At 39.9% G+C, this 18,481-nt stretch overlaps 2 protein-coding genes across 3 annotated transcripts in view; both read left to right on the top strand.

The window, feature by feature from the left end:
* Positions 1 to 292: 292 nt before the first annotated feature.
* On the top strand, positions 293 to 1,372 carry LOC131552610 (uncharacterized; the record flags this gene model as incomplete). The annotated part of the gene is made up of 1 exon (XM_058796506.1): positions 293 to 1,372. A coding segment is annotated over one exon (1,080 nt), but the record flags the coding sequence as incomplete, so codon positions are not given.
* Positions 1,373 to 14,260: 12,888 nt separating this feature from the next.
* rgs17 (regulator of G protein signaling 17) overlaps positions 14,261 to 18,481 on the top strand; it is a 28,168-nt gene continuing 23,947 nt past the window's right edge. The window contains exons 1-2 of one of the 2 annotated variants that reach the window (XM_058795000.1): positions 14,261 to 14,466; positions 17,026 to 17,254. In XM_058795000.1, the coding sequence (XP_058650983.1) occupies positions 17,252 to 17,254 (3 nt within the window). In that variant the 5' untranslated portion in view covers positions 14,261 to 14,466; positions 17,026 to 17,251. Of the gene's footprint in view, positions 14,467 to 16,890; positions 16,911 to 17,025; positions 17,255 to 18,481 lie in introns of those variants that run through there. The other variant, XM_058795001.1, reaches the window with a different exon arrangement.

The following is an 18,481-nucleotide window of genomic DNA, read 5'->3' as shown; positions in this document are numbered from 1 at the left end:
GCTGGTTCGCATCTCGTGGCCCCCAGCTGTCAGATCTACCTCAGCCGCTAATATCCTCAGCATTATTTGAGCTATATCCCTTAGTCGTCGCAGCCCTTCTGTGGGGTAAAGAGTGGTCTGCCACCAGCATCATTATCCATTGCGATAACGGCGACCGTGCACTGCATTAACAAAGGCCGTTCACACTCACCCGCTAATGCCTTTGTTAAGACGCCTGATTTGGATTTCAGCTTGCGACCAATTCATTATAACTGCAAAACATATTCCCGGTCCAAAACCAAATAGCTGACTCTCTGTCTCGTTTTGCCTTCCAGAAATTCAGAGCGTTGGCTCCAGAGGCGGATCCGCTCCCAACCCCAGTACCTCCTTATTCAGAGCTGATATTTCCGTAAGTCATCCTCTGAGACCTCTCCTTGAAGCTTCCCTCAATTCAATTCTTCAAGCGGTCTCCCCCAGGACCCTTCAGTCCTATCTAACAGCCTGGAAATGTTTTAAAACATTTCACTCCGCTTACAATCTGCTGTTTCCCGACTTTTCCCTGCTCTCCATCACCTCCTTCATCTCCCACCTTAACATTAACAAAAACCTCCAAATTGGCTCCATTAAAGGTTATCTAAGTGGAGTTCAATTTTTCCACAAACTCATATATGGTTCCCCTTCTCCCCAAATAGCCAATCCACAGACCTCCCTACTCATCAAAGGCATCCAAAAAACTCATCCCACCCGCCCGGACACCAGGCAACCTATAACCTTAAGGATTCTAACCGAATGTATCTCCACCCTCCGCAGAGGTTACCATTCCATCCACACCGCCCGTACACTCGACGCCATGTTTATCCTAGCTTTCTTCGGTTTTCTCAGATGCTCCGAGCTCGCCATTACATCTAGCTTTAACCCAATCATTCACCCCACCATTTCTGATCTAGCGGTGCTGGATGATGAAACCATCTCTTACTTCATTAAACAGAGCAAGACAGACCAGTCAAAGAAAGGCCACTTCATTTACATTTTCAACCTCCAATCACCCATACTACCATACCAAGCCCTCCTAGCCTTCCTCCAGCTCAGGAAATCACAGTCCAAACTCCCTTCCGACCCCCTTTTTACAGACAACTCCAACCGCCCCGTCACTCGTTTCTGGTTCCAAAAACACCTTAAATCAGTTCTGCTCCTATCCGGTACCCCAGCCACAAACTTTTCCAGCCATTCGTTCCGAATAGGTGCAGCAACCACAGCAGCCCATAAAGGCCTCTCCCAGCAGCAGATACAAGCTCTCGGTCGCTGGTCATCAGAAGCTTTCAAGAGCTACATTCGATCGGACCGCTCCCATATCAAGGAAGCCCACCGAACCCTAATCGGTCAACCCCCTTAATGAATGTATCCCCAGTAACCCAACTTAGACCCCCATAGCCAACCCCTCCTAACATCACCCAATCCACCCACAACGCCCCATCCCCACTCCATCTATCCCAGCAGCACCCCGCTCCCATAGGAGCCTTTTTCTCTATTCCTCCACTGCCGCAGCAGTGTCTGCTCCCGCAGGAGCTCTATCTGTATGTCTCCACTGCCGCAGCAGTGTCTGCTCCCGCAGGAGCTCTATCTGTATGTCTCCACTGCCGCAGCAGTGTCTGCTCCCGCAGGAGCTTTATCTGTATGTCTCCACTGCCGCAGCAGTGTCTGCTCCCGCAGGAGCACTATCTGTATGTCTCCACTGCGCAGCAGTGTCTGCTCCCGCAGGAGCACTATCTGTATGTCTCCACTGCCGCAGTGTCTGCTCCCGCAGGAGCTCTATCTGTATGTCTCCACTGCCGCAGCAGTGTCTGCTCCCGCAGGAGCTCTATCTGTATGTCTCCACTGCCGCAGCAGTGTCTGCTCCCGCAGGAGCTCTATCTGTATGTCTCCACTGCCGCAGCAGTGTCTGCTCCCGCAGGAGCTCCATCTGTATGTCTCCACTGCCGCAGCAGTGTCTGCTCCCGCAGGAGCTCTGTATTTTCCCACTGCGCTCTATCTGTATGTCTCCACTGCCGCAGCAGTGTCTGCTCCCGCAGGAGCTCTATCTGTATGTCTCCACTGCCGCAGCAGTGTCTGCTCCCGCAGGAGCTCTATCTGTATGTCTCCACTGCCGCAGCAGTGTCTGCTCCCGCAGGAGCTCTATCTGTATGTCTCCACTGCCGCAGCAGTGTCTGCTCCGCAGGAGCTCTATCTGTATGTCTCCACTGCCGCAGCAGTGTCCGCTCCCGCAGAAGCTCTCTGTGTTTTTCCCACGGCCCCAGTCCTATCTGTATTTCCTCTTATCTCTACTTTTCAGATGCCGCAGCAGTTCCCTGCAGAAGCCATTATATCTTTTCAGGTGCTGCCGCAGCTTCCGCAGAAACCACTTTTTCTTTTCAGATGCCGCAGCAGCGTCTGCTCCGCAGGAGCCAAACTCTCTTCTCAAAGGCCACAGCAGTGCCGTTACTCAAGCGACGTCCAGCACCCCACCAACCTTAAGCTCTGCAATTTTGGGGGGTTATCAACGTACCTCTCTGGCTGCTGTCCCGCGCTTATTGCATCTTTGGGGGGAACGCTCTAGGTCCGGGCTAAATGCCGAGCTCGGACCCCTCTCCCCAGACAGGGGAGTACCCTGGGCTCGGGAGTAATTACCGAGCTCGAGCCCTCCCCTGGACAGCACGCCAAATACGCATAATCTTTACTCAGTTTATTATAGGTAAGAGTGAACTCGTGAAGTGATGTTTTATTAACAAATTTCGGGAGGAGCTCGCACAGATAATTAACACGGCCAATTCATCATCAGTAATCACACCGCCTATCCAATCAGCACGAGAGAGAACCCCTATAAATAATCAAGCAGTCTTACCTTCATTATCTCTCGTCTTCCAGCATCCCTCCACCACCCCGACTCCTCACCTTCAGCCCGTCTCTACCCCAGCACGGGCAGGAGCACTCGAGGGGGGGGGGGACGCTCTAGGTCCGGGCTAAATGCCGAGCTCGGACCCCTCTCCCCAGACAGGGGGAGTACCCTGGGCTCGGGAGTAATTACCGAGCTCGGAGCCCTCCCCCTGGACAGCACGCCAAATACGCATAATCTTTACTCAGTTTATTATAGGTAAGAGTGAACTCGTGAAATGCAGATAAAACAGCGCTGACAAACAGCAGAAAAACACTGTGTGCAACGATACAGTCAGAAGGCTTTTCAAGGCTACAAATCGCCATCGTTTACCAGGGATTTACTGTAGTAACATTAACTGCACCATGGTATTGTGGCAGAAATGTGTGGTATTTATATCAAATTTATTATATTAATGTAGAAGTGTATTAAAGGAGTAATGGAATGTAATTACACTATATTTGTGATTAAGCTATAGGCTAGCATTTGTGCATTTATAATTTTTACCACAGTATTGAGGTGCTATATGTGTGGTTTTAACTCTGGTTATCATGTAAATGTATGGAAGAACAATGGTTAATTTTAATAAAACTCAAACAGTCAGAAAAATAATATTTATTTCACCATATAAAAAAGGAGGTTGTGATTTTGATAATGAACATAAATTTACATCTGCATCCTAACTCAAACTACTACTGTCAACTCAATGGCAAATGTGCATTTCTAAGAGACAAAACATTAATATTATTATTATTGCATATATATATATATGGGCGTGTATAAATATAATATGGATGGGTGGGGGGGCTCAGATTACCATGTGTGTACGTAGGGGGCCCATGAAAAAAGGTTGGGAACCACTGCATTAGACAAACAAATTAGAGAGATCGCGATCTAACAAACTGCTCCATATAACAAAGCACTGTAAGCAATAACGATTCGATAACTTGGCAACAATAATTAATCGTAAATAATCTTTAAAGTGTTTTATATATATATATATATATATATATATATATATATATATATATATATATATATATATAATGCAGATTATTCACTCCGTGTCAGTCTGGGGCTGCACACTTCTGTACGTGATCCTCAAATGCCGTGACTGTGTATCACACATAAAATCAATAACTGTTTGCAATTTAATAATTTTCCTTCCTTTTCTTGTAAGTCGACAAAATCCATTGCAATGAACGCCATTGATCGGAGATGTTTAATTCACAATCATTCGGAGCATTATCCTGCTGGCGTTCACATCAACAAGTCGTTCTTAAGCTATTTTAATTCAGTTCGATGTAAAAACAAAAGGCTAAGTATGACTTGCATCCTAGCGAACATTGCAAATAAATTGATTGCAAAACGGTATCCACTCACGTTTAACTAGTTGTCTGGTTGTTATGGTCAGGGAAAAAAAAAAAGAATCACATTTCTAGATGTTAAAGCCTAGCCAATGATCACTAGATTTTATCCAGATGCTACTATAATGATTCTGTAAATGGTGAGCCTTTTGCCTTGGCGTGACATCTCACTTTTTGCAGACAGTGCAAAAGCAGAGTAGGCTCAGTATTGCGGTAAAAATCAAGTTTGAGATCATTTTCATTAAAACATCCAATTGCCAGATTCCCAGTGTCCTACCTATAATTATTTTTTTTCTGTACAAATACAAATCTTTAAAGCCAGTTTTCTAAGTTTCACACTCCAGCGAGTTTCACACTCTGCAGCAGAGCGGCATCCACCTGTCACTCAAGTGGCCACGCCCTTAATTATGCAGAAATTTAAGGCTTAATATAATTTAAACGGATGAGTTATAAAAAAAATTCACCCCCCCCCTCACAGTTGTCGTGAAGGGCAAAATTAGCTATATAGATCAAAATCATTTTTTTGCACCAGGCTGTAAACATGTTTTTTTCTGCTATAAAGTTGGGCATTTTAACAACCAGCCTTTTGCAACCAGCCTCTAGCGGCCAGTCGATGAATTGCAGTTTTAGACACTTCCGTGTTGGCTTCACGAGAGGGAGCAGGAGGTTGCCGCTTGAGAGAGACACTGTTTTGTCTGATCTCTAGAGAGTAGCTTTACTGCCAATATGGCAGATATTTTCCCTTTACATTGAAAAAAAAATTATTTCCTTAATTACGACTTATTTTGTTCTTTTTTCTTAATATAACCCAGACTCGCCATTCCTCCCTATGACCAATGACAAAGAAAATTCATCAAATCAAGTAAATGGAAAAGCATTCATCCTTTCAAACATAAATTGCATGGCAGAGCACTGTAATGTTCAATCTACAATAACCCACATTTATGGATATTTCGGGGACATTGAAAATCAGCTACAACATTTGGACCCCCTTCAATCATTTTCAGTATTTTCAGCAAGTAGATATTTACTGCTACCCCTCATTTTATTTATTTATGCAACATTTGAGAAATATCAAATGGATAAAAGGGTTTAAATGAGTTTTCCTTCTGATCTGGACTCATTGAGTGATTATGTTCTGAAGCATTAAAGTAAAAACCACCAGCATACAAATACAGAAGTACTTGTGAGATTATGAGGTATAATAAGCTACAGAGTGAGTATCTCTGGTAATGCAGAGAAATGTCACTAAAAGATTATGCACTTCAGTGGGTCTTACAGTATCATCAGCTCTCACACAGTATGCCAACCACACTTGCCTGATGCATTAGTAGATGTAATCTAAACCCCTCGACAGTGATAAACAATGTTTTTCATGCATGCTTGTTCCGTGAACCATAAATGATTGCACGTGCACCCATGGAACAGTCTTTAAAACACTTATGGTTTACAGTCAGTAGGCAATTAAACATATATACTTAGGACATTAAAAAGACCTTTCAACTAACTCTGAAAAACACCAGAAGAAAGATGTCCAGAGTCCCTGCTCACGTGCTAAAGGGAGGCATGAGGACTGCAGATGTGGCCAGAGCAATAAACTGCAATGTCCGTAATATAACATGCCTAAGGGAGACAGTGTAATGTAAGACAGTTCTACAGGGACACAAGAAGGATGGCTGATCATCCTCGCAATGGCAAACCAAATGTTACCATGTGTCTATGTGTTCAAAACTTGCAAGTGCCTTGGTGCAAGAGTGGAGTAACATCTCATGGCAAGAACTGGCAAATCTTTCTCAGTATATTAAGATAGAAGCAGCTAATGCTGATGCTTACTGACTACTACGTTTGACATCGATCCTCGCTCTGTTCAGGGACTCATTCCACCTCTTTTCTAAACTTGAAGACACAGTAACACTAACACTTAACACTATCCTGTTCACCAGGTGGCAGCCAATATAAACATTATTTCACGTGTATGCTACAATGTCACACTGTGGTATAACACACACACACACCAACTCCCATACTGATGCATTCAGCTGGCTCCTTCTCTTAATTCAAACATAAGATGTAGTGAGACATAATATGTGGAATTGTAGTAAGAGAGGGAATTTAAGATTCATTTTTTTCTTTCTAATGGGTTGGGGAAGGTTGTATGGCAGATAATTAGAGCCTTGTAATTGTATTGTGCTCTCCAGCTGGGGGAAAGCTGGGTGTCCATGGCAACTGATGGAAAAGTGAGTCATCGGAGATTTTTGTGTGTGCATGTGGGTGTGTGTCTGCCCGTGAGTGTCTACTTAGGAGTGTTTGTGACCACTAAAACGGATGCACATCAGTGGATTTTCACATTCATTTTAGGTACATGTGGGATATGACGAAGTTCTCTGGTTTTTGCAGCAAACAAGCATAAGGGCTTTTGTCGGAGCACTTTTGTAGACATTTACGTAAATTACTTCCTCAGATCTCATTATCTGCATCTGTTCTCAAAAATTAAGGCATGTGAATATCGTGAAAAATCATTTTCCTTCCTTTTCTCTTATAAAATCATGTACTCTAAACATGCTTTCAGAACTCAAAACTCCCTCTTCAGTCCATATAAACATTTGAAAGTAAAATTGAAATTAGGATAGCTTTTAGAACAAGAGCAAGATATTTCAGATGTTAACAGTATGAGTTTGATGTAGATGTTTGCCAAACATGTTTATCCTTGGGCAGCATCTGCAGATCTTTGTGAACCTTCTGACTGTAAAATGTTCCAAGAAAAGAATGGCTGAAGTTTATTAATTTGTTTATTTTTTATCCTGGACATTATTAGTTTGTTCAGCATATTTCAGCTTAGATTGTTTTGTGAGCCTGTTACAATGTCATGCAGCTTTTGCAACTGTTGTGTCAATAAAAGCTGTAGCAATGACAACTGTTGCAAAGACAGTGAATAGATGTGAATAGAGTCTAAATAGCAAAAGGTGGCTTGTTTAATTTTAATGTATTTTATATTTAATATATTTATTCATCAAGGAAACATCAAACTAATCGACAGCTAGTAACAGTAAAGACATTAACAATGACACAAAAGATTTCCATTTCAAATAAATACAGTTTTTAGCTTTCTATTCATCATAAAATACTAAAAAACAATAATCACATTAAGTGAACCGCAGTCCAGATGGAAAAGTGTCCTCAGACAGCTGAAGGGCTGTAAAGGGAAGCATGCTGGCCAGGTGAAGGACATAAAGAGCCAGAACAGAGTGCTGTGCCACCAGCAATCATAAGAGATGTGGACACTGTGACTGAGAATGTCACTCCCACAGGGGCACATAAATCACAGCTGATGATGCTTCAGACACAGCGAGACCTGGGGCACACAATCCATAATTGACATTTGACTCAAAATGTTTCAGCTGAGAACTGAAGCTATCAGTCTTTCTCGCTCAAGATTAATGTTGTCACCGAACATCTTTGTATAGTTAAGATTCAATGAAGACTCAAGAAGCCATCACAGTCATGAGGTGTGTGGCCATCCAGACCACTGAATCATACAGGATGAGACATTTTGGGTGAAGTGTGAAAGGTGCCTGAAAAGGTTTTCTGTCAAATTCTCGAAAGAAATGGCCGTGTTAATGTCATGACAGTGTAGAAAGATGTATGGTTCACGCATCTCAATCAGATGCGAGTAAGCAGCACCTGCCAAAAAAGTTCACTCAAGCTTGTCTGCCTGGAGTTACCTTTCAGATGTTCATCTTTTGGTGACATTTATGCTTTGAACAGCTGATCTCACTGAGGACCAGGTGTACAATCCCATAACGACTCCTTTTGAGTTTGGTGAGAGACTAAATGATTAGCTGATTTTGAAGGTAATCAGAATAATTATAATTATTAGCAATGCTAATCAGCACCCACAAACCCTCCACGAATACATTTTATGCTCCTCAAATTTCTTGCATTCCTGAATGCACATTACTGCACCCTCTCTGAAATGACTTGATAAAACATTGATTCATAATATCAAACATGAAATGAGAGAGAAAAATCCAAGAAATCGTGATGCCCAGAGGAAAAATTGTATTGCTTTATTTTATTGGAGACTTCACGAAGATGCATGATTTACTGAATATGTTGTATGATTAGATGAGAAATGCTTGGGCTCATAATGATGTCTCTGAGTTTTGATTGCAGATTTTATTTTCTTGGCAATTAGTAGTTTGAAAAGGAGATGTGAGATTATTGGGGTCTTTTTTTTAAGGAAAATTTAATCTTTATTGCTGACTAGAAGAACAGCAGAGATATTAAAGAGATCTTGTGTGTTCTTTATTTCTTATGGGTGGAGAAACAGTGAATGTTTCTTTAAATGAGGGGAATATTAAACATAGGTTAATGGTAGATTCTTCAGTGAATTACTAAACAAACCGTTAAATTAAAGACTTTGGCATAATTAACCTGTCTTAGATTGCTAGTGAACAAAACATAATTGCAGTTTCTACTTTATCAGCTTGTGGTGCAAATTTAAGCGAAATCATGACTTGGATTTATATCTTGTTGCCATAACCTTATGTTTTTTCAGGTCAGTGTTTTTTTGTTGTTTTTTTTTAATGATTTGTGGCAGTACACTGGCAGAGGAGGGATTGTTATTCATGTAACGTTGTTTTTTTTTTTTCCAGTAAATTGTGTAATGAGATCCCAGATTGTTAAATGTAAAGTATGAAATGTGAATGTAAAAATGAATATGATATAGATGGGCAACTCAAGGGCAGACTAAAATTATAATTATGCATTATGTATTAAACAGGCACTCTGCCATAACACCCATTAATGTATATGATGTTTCAACTACAAAGCATGTGCCAAGGACGAAGGACTTTTTATGTCCTATTTTTTCTGGACTAAACTTAAACCCTGAATCACCCTTAGAGAAATCTCTCCATTAATTAATGTCCTCCACAACAGTTTAAACAAGGCCTTTACAGGGGAGATAAATGTCAAAATGATATTTCATCCAAAGGTCATGGGACTTTGACACTGCATTCTGTGAAATAATGAGCAACGGAAATTTAAAATTTTAATTCTTTGATCTTAATAAGCAGCAAGAGACCTTTATCGTCAAAACCTATGAGAAAAACACAAAGCTGTTTTTCACTGATTGGACTGAAATGCCATTTCTTGACAAGCCTTGTTTAAGGTCCGTCACCATTGTCTGAATCTTTGTTTCCTTAAGTAGACCAAGTTCTTGTGCATAAAAGATGAATGAAGCCACGAAAAATGGTTCTATGGCATCACAGCAAAATCCCCCTTTGGAAGCTTAATTTCTTACATTATATGAATGTATATACATTGTATCATTATAGGTTCACAAGGTAACCTCTATAGGTCCTTTCTAATCATCGTACATCTGCTGGCGTTTCAGCAACAGAGCTGTTGAGGTAATGAGGTGGTTAAAGCCAAAGGGCCTGATCACTAAGCTGAAGTACATATTCAGAGCCCTAATAACCAGTCCACAATACTGCAAGATACATTTTACAAGCTGTCTTTTCTTAAATCAATGCAATTGTAAATTGCAGAGCAATAATGTAGACACACTGATGAGGAAAAAACTATATATAATATCCAAAAAGATTTCACTAAAAATGAGTAAATTAAATAAACATGATAACTTTAGCTTAAAGGAATAGTTCTTAAAATTACATTTAAATTTGCTTAACACTCTTAAAAATGAAGGTGCTTCAAAAAGGTTTGATTTTAAGTTAAAAACGTCTTGATGGATTCGTTTCACAAGATTTTAATTGAGGGACAGGAGTCGTGTGGATTAGTAAAATTTTACTTAAATTTTTCACTCTGTTACATTGCAGCCATTTGCTAAAATCATTTAAGTTCCCCCCCCCCCCCCCTCAATGTATACACAGCACCCCATATTGACAGAAAAACACAGAATTGACATTTTTGCAGATTTATTAAAAAAGAAAAACTGAAATATCACATGGTCCTAAGTATTCAGACCCTTTGCTCAGTATTTAATAGAAGCACCCTTTTGATCTAATACAGCCATGACTCTTTTTGGGAAAGATGCAACAAGTTTTTCACACCTGGATTTGGGGATCCTCTGCTATTCCTCCTTGCAGATCCTCTCCAGTTCTGTCAGGTTGGATGGTAAACGTTGGTGGACAGCCATTTTTAGGTCTCTCCAGAGATGCTCAATTGGGTTTAAGTCAGGGCTCTGGCTGGGCCATTCAAGAACAGTCACGGAGTTGTTGTGAAGCCACTCCTTCGTTATTTTAGCTGTGTGCTTAGGGTCATTGTCTTGTTGGAAGGTAAACCTTCGGCCCAGTCTGAGGTCCTGAGCACTCTGGAGAAGGTTTTCGTCCAGGATATCCCTGTACTTGGCCGCATTCATCTTTCCCTCGATTGCAACCAGTCGTCCTGTCCCTGCAGCTGAAAAACACCCCCACAGCATGATGCTGCCACCACCATGCTTCACTGTTGGGACTGTATTGGACAGGTGATGAGCAGTGCCTGGTTTTCTCCACACATACCGCTTAGAATTAAGGCCAAAAAGTTCTATCTTGGTCTCATCAGACCAGAGAATCTTATTTCTCATTATCTTGGAGTCCTTCAGGTGTTTTTTAGGAGAGGCTCACTGAGGAGAGGCTTCTGTCGGGCCACTCTGCCATAAAGCCTCGACTGGTGGAGGGCTGCAGTGATGGTTGACTTTCTACAACTTTCTCCCATCTCCCGACTGCATCTCTGGAGCTCAGCCACAGTGATCTTTGGGTTCTTCTTTACCTCTCTCACCAAGGCTCTTCTCCCCCGATAGCTCAGTTTGGCCAGACGGCCAGCTCTAGGAAGGGTTCTGGTCGTCCCAAACGTCTTCCATTTAAGGATTATGGAGGCCACTGTGCTCTTAGGAACCTTAAGTGCAGCAGAAATTTTTTTGTAACCTTGGCCAGATCTGTGCCTTGCCACAATTCTGTCTCTGAGCTCTTCAGGCAGTTCCTTTGACCTCATGATTCTCATTTGCTCTGACATGCACTGTGAGCTGTAAGGTCTTATATAGGGGGGGTGGGAAGAACTTAAATGATTTTAGCAAATGGCTGCAATCTCTTCACAAAGAGTGAAAAATTTAAGGGGGTCTGAATACTTTCCGTACCCACTGTACCTTTTTCTGCATTAAAAATATGCAGTTGTGCATAGGTGTGCTCAGCTGACCTGATGTAACTGTGATGTTTTCTGAAAAGAATCCTCTAAATGGTCAATTGAATTGAGGTGGGGGTGAGCGTGGAGCTCAAATAGAATCTCATGCAAATTTGTGAATTGTTCATTATAGGGGGACCACATATAAAAGTCACACAAAATAGTTGTTCCAACCCTGATGAATAATCAGAACCTCTAGAACTCATGTACATTAATTTGTATTCTTGTCACATTTCTGTTCTCTCTAAGAGAATATTTGTACGTGTGCCAACCATTTATATAACAGTAGCCAACTACCAGTCAAGTGGTAAGTTAAATACTAAACATCAAGTGTTAATAAAAATGCTAATATAATGGCAAACATTGGTCTTACACACTTGCACTGCTAGATACACCTGCTTAGATGACTCAAGTATTAAGATTAATAGAGGGAACATTTTGCTGAAGCATTCAAGGACAAAACCCTGATAGGAAGCCATTCAGTACATCTACAACATAAACAAATAAATCATATCCTAAAGAAACCAAAACCAAAAGCTAGGCACCTGTACTGCTTTAATGTTTAGAAGAGGTGTGATCCACGAGTGTTTTTGATTAGACCCTTTATTTAAACAAGCTCATGATGATACACGATTCCACGACCAAGGATTGACCACAGAACCAAGCAACATGGAAACATAACTTGCCTTTGTTTACATTTTATTAGCTGATGTCATTTATTGACATGATATAAAGTTATTTGCTCTACAATAAAATAACTGAGACGTCAGAGAGAGAGAGAGAGAGAGAGAGATTGTGGAACAGCTATTTGGACTGGAAATTATCTTTAGCATCTTTTCACAGGTGCAAGAAGCAAGTTTTAGTAGTCTGGGGACAAGCTCTAGCTCCAAGGCACAGGTGGGCTTCCTCTAATGTTTTGAATTGTACAGCAGAGGGGTGATTTAGTAATATATATTATATATATATATATATATACAAATTTAAGTGGTTTATACAATGTAGCTCTAATAAGCTTTTTTTTTTTTTTTTTTACATGCTGTGGTATTAGAAATGATATATCATTATGAATGAAATGAAAAATGAAAAGTATTTTATTCACAGATATTGTTGTTAAAGAATTATTAGAATATTGTTAATACAGTTAGGAAACAATAGAAAACATCAATAATGACTGCGATGACGCCAGAGTCAGAGTGTGTGATCTGATCTCATGCTGTTTCATATAAAGTTTCACACAAAGCACTACAAATGATGTGTAATATTAAGCATGAAAAGGAAGATGCCATTATAAAACATTATAGAAATTATGCGCTAATGCTACTAATATTTTGATTTACACTAGACTGGCTATCTGTTGTCATTATTTTCAAAAAGAACTGACAGCATTATGGGTTATCTGTCAATAAACAAACAATTCCCAGCTGGCGGTCTTACTTAATAACCACTATAAAGAGTTGTATATCTGCACCTTACAGGCATGATAAAGAGAAGCATCAGTTTGATGGAGGTGGTCACTTAAGGCTTATCCTAATATGACCAGAGTGCTGTGGTCTCAGTGCCTCCTAGTGGATAGCAAAGTGTTGCAATGGTGGTTTGTAGCATCATTCTATCTGGTCTATTTGAAATGCATTAAAAACAGTCATCTTAAATATTTATGTCTATAAATTGCTTTTTGTGTGTGTACAGACATAATTTATAATGAAGAATTATACAGTCTTCTATAATTTTCTGATTTGTATGTAAGCTAATCAAATCAAATCATCTCTATAACTGAATTTGAATCGGTCAAGAGATTTCTCAAGTGTCAGGAGAAAAAAAAAACATAATACAAAATAAATATAATGCATAAATATATGTTGCTTTTTATTTGTTGCTTATTTATTCAGCCTTGTGATATTTAAATATACATTTCACCAGGCAGAAGTTATGTATTTTTATTTCAGTGCTGGTTAGGTGGTTGTTTTCTTCCTTGCATTTTTGTTGTTCAGTAGCTTTGCATGATAATCAGGCCCATATGAGTCATTTAGACTTCAACATTAAAAAATTAAACTGTATGAAAGATACATACATATTTTGATGAAATTCTACTGTATTGCAGCAAGTTATTTTCTGTATTGTAGGTATATATTTTTATTTTATTACTTTTGTTGGCTATTGGTGCTTTAGCAATTCTATTGTATGCAAATTGGATACAGTTTGCAAAACATTTGTCAATAAAGTAACTGAAATTGTAAAATAAATAAACAAAAAATAAATAAATAAATATTCTATTAAAAATGTAATTTAAAATTAAATTTTTTGCTCATTTGTAACATTGCTGTTTATATAGGGCATATATATATATATATATATATATATATATATATATATAATAAATACAACCCAGTGCTGGGTAAATATTGGACAGAACACATGCTGGGTTGTTTTCAACCAACAGTTGGGTTAAATGTTTAACCCAACCTTCTGGGCAGTAACCCAATCGCTGGGTCCGTCCATATTTTACCCAGCGCTGGGTTGTATTTAACCCAGCATTTTTAGAGTATATATATATATATATATATATATATATATATATTACTTGTCTTTAAATAGTAACTAGTACATACTAACCGTTTAAAGTAAACCATCACTTGTCACAACAGGACAATTTTTCCTTTTACAACATAGCCGACAATGTTTTTGACAATGTTTTATAGTGATCCACAGGGCCTTTTTACGCCGGCTATGTGTGTTGTGCATGTATATTTATTAGTGCAGCAGGCAGTTTTTGTGAGAGAGCAGAATCTCAGCCTGTCATTGCGCCTCTGCACCCTGTCCGCAGCTCGCCTCGCGCTCCGTGAGCTGACAGCTCCGCCGCGCATGCGCAGGGCGTCTCCACTGGCTCGCTCGGTGCTGAAGTTGGGCGGATGGACGGAAAACACCGCTGATGGAGATAAAACGGCAGCATGCAATCTCAACGCGTGATACCCCCGATATCCGCATAAACACGTGTAACGACACCCTTTTAGAAGACTGACATCTAGAACAAAAGGGGTAAGGCGACATACGCTCTTTAACGGTCTTGGAGGTCCCGCTAGCTCGCCAGCTAACGCGCTAGCCGTGCTTCCTTGAGCTTAGAAAATCAAAGAGCGGCTGCGAAAATAGAATAAAGTGGCAGTTACATTTGGCCTGTGAAAAATAGCGCGGTTTTAGGGAACAGTTTCCCCATTACTTTCAATTGCACCGCGCTGTCTTGTGATAGAAATGATTTAGGCTTTACCTGCGATGACTTTAGTAAAGATGCCTGGCTGTGTCGCAAAACCTAGCGAGCTGCCTACCTAGATGGCATTATTGGACAATATTCGAGCGGCTGAGATGTTCCAACAGCATTTATAACGCTCGCCGGCGTTTGGTGACTTCGTAGGGGCGTTTAAACTATCGTTAATGTTCCAACGATGCTTAAATATGCTGTCTCGGTAGGATCCTCGGTAGGATTTGACACACAGCCGCTTTTGATTCCACAGACAGCCACTGCAACCGGGAATGAAGGCGAATAACGGGATGACAGCCGTCTATATCTGTATATCACGGAACATTGTGTTGTATAGTTATGCTTTAGAAATTAAACTGTGACTTTTTGTCCTAATGCACCTTTTATATTTACCTCTTTCGTAGCCGACCATTTTCTCTCGATTGACCTTAAATTAAATATATATTTTTTTGAGTTTGTATATTATTTCTCGGACTTGCCAGTAATTATTTTTCCTGCATTCTGTTATTGATGAGAGTTTCCTTCCGGAGGAGGGCTGATTGCTCGACCATTCATCATCATACAAGTTGTGAAGTTCCTCCCATTCACTTGTGCTTCTGGTTTTACTATGCAGCTGGTTGTGTAAAACAATCTGTTTCATGTGGGGAACATTTCGGGTGTCAAATAAAATATGTCAGTTATGAATCCATTCATTAAAACCAAGCAATAGTAACCCGCTCCACACAAATGAAATGCACAGATTTGTGCATTTTTGTTTCACTATTGAACGCTGAAATGAAATGAAAATACACTGAAAATGAAAGCCAGTAAATCTGTACTTAATATACTTTCTGTTACTGATATGCTTGGGTTTTTCAAAATGTTCTGTGATAGATAATGTAAGATTAAGGTAGCATTGCAGTGTATTGCCTTGCAGAAATATTGACTTCTTTTCACTTGTTGGAAAAAGCCTAACCAAAATGTTTTTTTTTTTTGTTTCTTTGTTTTTTGTTTTTTTTTAAGTTTAAGGGTTATTGAGATTACAATAGTGTTACCGGTGTCAGATAGTAAAGGAGGACATGTAATCTGCACATTATGAAATTATTAGATTTATTTTTTGTTTTTATTAATTTTATGGGGACAATAGCACTGCAATGCAATCTTTGCTTTCCAAAATTTAATGTCTTATAATAAATTCTTCACTAAAGACTCAAATTTACTAGTTAACCAGTTGACTTATGTAGTCTAATATTAACGAAAGAAAGGTTAATTAGCACTGTTTGAATATTTTAATTAGCACTGTTTGAATATTTGATTAATTAGCTATTTGAATTTTATCAGAACATGCAACAGTTCATTTTAAGTTGCGATCAAACGGAAGTAGCAGTAGACAAGATCTTTTCAGACAGTACCATACCAGCAATACGTCTGTCATTTTCAGCGAACACTCTTAAAAATAAAGGTTCTTTATTGGCATCAATGGTTCTGTGAAGAACCTTGAACATCCATGGAACCTTTCAAATGCAGAAAAGGTTCTTTATAGTCGAAAAATGTTCTCGATGAAAAATTCAATTCGATTTTTCAAATGTTCTTCAAAATGGTTCTTTTAGGAACTGTTCACTGGAAGGTTATTTTGGGAACCAGAAATGGTTCTTCTATGGCAGTGGTCTCGAACTCAATTCCTGGAAGGCCACAGCTCTGCAGAGTTTAGCTCCAACCAGCTCCAAATCACACCTGCTTGGAAGTTTCTAGTGATCCTGAAGACCTTGATTAGCTGGATCAGGTGTGTTTGATTAGGGTTGGAGCTAAACTGTGCAGAGCTGTGGCCCTCCAGGAATTGAGTTTGAGACCAATGTTCTATGGCATCACTGCAAAAACACCCTTTTGGAAACTTTATTTTAAAGAGTGAAGGTCCAGTTATGACATGATTACATTATGCACGCTATGACGTAACATTACATATGCATGGATGAGTTGTTCATAATAAGATCTTTAACGTGCATTTAGAAAAAAAACAGGATGAATGCTTATTTCATGCTGACTATTCTTTGTGTTATTTATAAAAGTGCATTTCCTTTTTGCTTCATTTTGTCAAACAGCACATTATTATTCTTGTGGCGAACACTAATTAAATAAGAATTAGATTATAAGAAGTCCAGAAATAATCAGATTAGACTTTGAGTGCAATCTTACAAATTTGAGTAATATAAATTGTAATCCGTTTCAGAAGCAATCTACCCAGCACTAAGTGAGAATTACCATTAATCTTTTAGTTTGGAGTAAACTTACTTTATTCACGCTTATTAGTATTTATAGCCCTGGATTAAAGCAGTTCTGATGTTTTCTTTTGATTTATTTCCCAGATGTCTTATCCTGGATCATTTAGCCCTTGACTCAAGGAAAGGGTGTGCCTGCAAATACCAGGTGTTTGAAACCTACCTCCACCCACCTCCTGCATTCTCCATCAGGCATGATAAGAGAAGATACAAGAGGCCACATTTTGTTTTCCAGCACTCTGCACGTCTCAACGTTTGACATTACAGTCATGATTTTCTTACCTGATCTTCGGATGGATTGCTGCTAATTTGCATGGTAAGTTGGGGGGGGGGGTCCTCTCCTAGAGTGATTGCAAGTGCATTGATGATGTGGAAAATCACAAGACGTGTTTGCCGAGCGTTGATGTGATGCTGCGCAAGGTGAGAAATGTGGGCGAAACGGGCCCCTGTGTGATTATCACATGTATCGGAACTGCGGTGTGACATGTTTCTTGAGCTAGGTTTTGTGGGTAACGGCTCTAGGAGGCTTCTGTTGTGCAGCCAGCCATGGCCTATGCTATGCATCACTTGCTGCCATGGAATGTGTATGGGGAAGTGCACAAGGGCGCATGAGACTTCCAGTGGGAGAAGGGGGTTAGAGGCGGGACGACTGCGGCATCTGAGCATGCTCGCACGCAGAGGCATTTTCACACTTTGTAATGTAATTCACGAGTGCAGACTGTAATGTATTTTAAGCAGAGAAGTGAGTGCTCAAATGCTTGTTGTTAGAGATATGCACAATTAAAGAAACCTCTCCTGTTATTTTGAATCATAAAAATGTTCAGACTTTAAAAAGCATTTGTAATCCGTTCAGCAATCATTACTGGAACAGAAAAACAATATTTCTTTGAAGATGTGTAGTGTGTGCATGTTTAAGATTGAACTTTTGGTTAGATATCTCAATATCTGTAACCGAAACCCACACCAAAGGCTGAAGAATTATTATGTCCCAGACAGATTATCTTTGCCTGTTGTTTCTCTGGAAAGCCCTTTTATTAACATACATTTTTACATAGAACAGTGGTTTTCAAACCTGTCCTAGAGGCACCCCTGCCCTGCACATTTTGCATGTCTCCCTCATCTAACACACCTGATTCAAATCATCAGCTCATTTGTAGAGACTGCAAGACTTGATTTGGGTGTGTAATAAGGGAGACATACAAAATGTGCAGGGCAGGGGTGCCTCCAGGACAGGTTTGAAAACCACTGTTTAGAACAGTGGTTTTCAAACTTGCTCCTGGGGACCCACAGCTCTGCACATTTTGCATGTCTCTCTAATTTACACACCTGATTCAGATCATCAGCTCATTAGGAAAGAGCTCCATGAACTCAAATGAGTGTGTCAGATAAGGGAGACATGCAAAATGTGCAGAGCTGTGGGTCCCGAGGAGCAGGATTGAAAACCACTGCTCTAGAATATTTGATTCTGATTGGTCAGTTGTGTGCATTGTCCAGGGCAGTACTTTATCACTATAGTTGAGAACATTTAATTAAAGGGAAAGTT

The sequence above is a fragment of the Onychostoma macrolepis genome, chromosome 13 (assembly GCF_012432095.1).
Source record: "Onychostoma macrolepis isolate SWU-2019 chromosome 13, ASM1243209v1, whole genome shotgun sequence".
Classification (NCBI taxonomy): Eukaryota; Metazoa; Chordata; class Actinopteri; order Cypriniformes; family Cyprinidae; genus Onychostoma; species Onychostoma macrolepis.
This window is presented reverse-complemented; position numbering and strand designations above follow the sequence as displayed.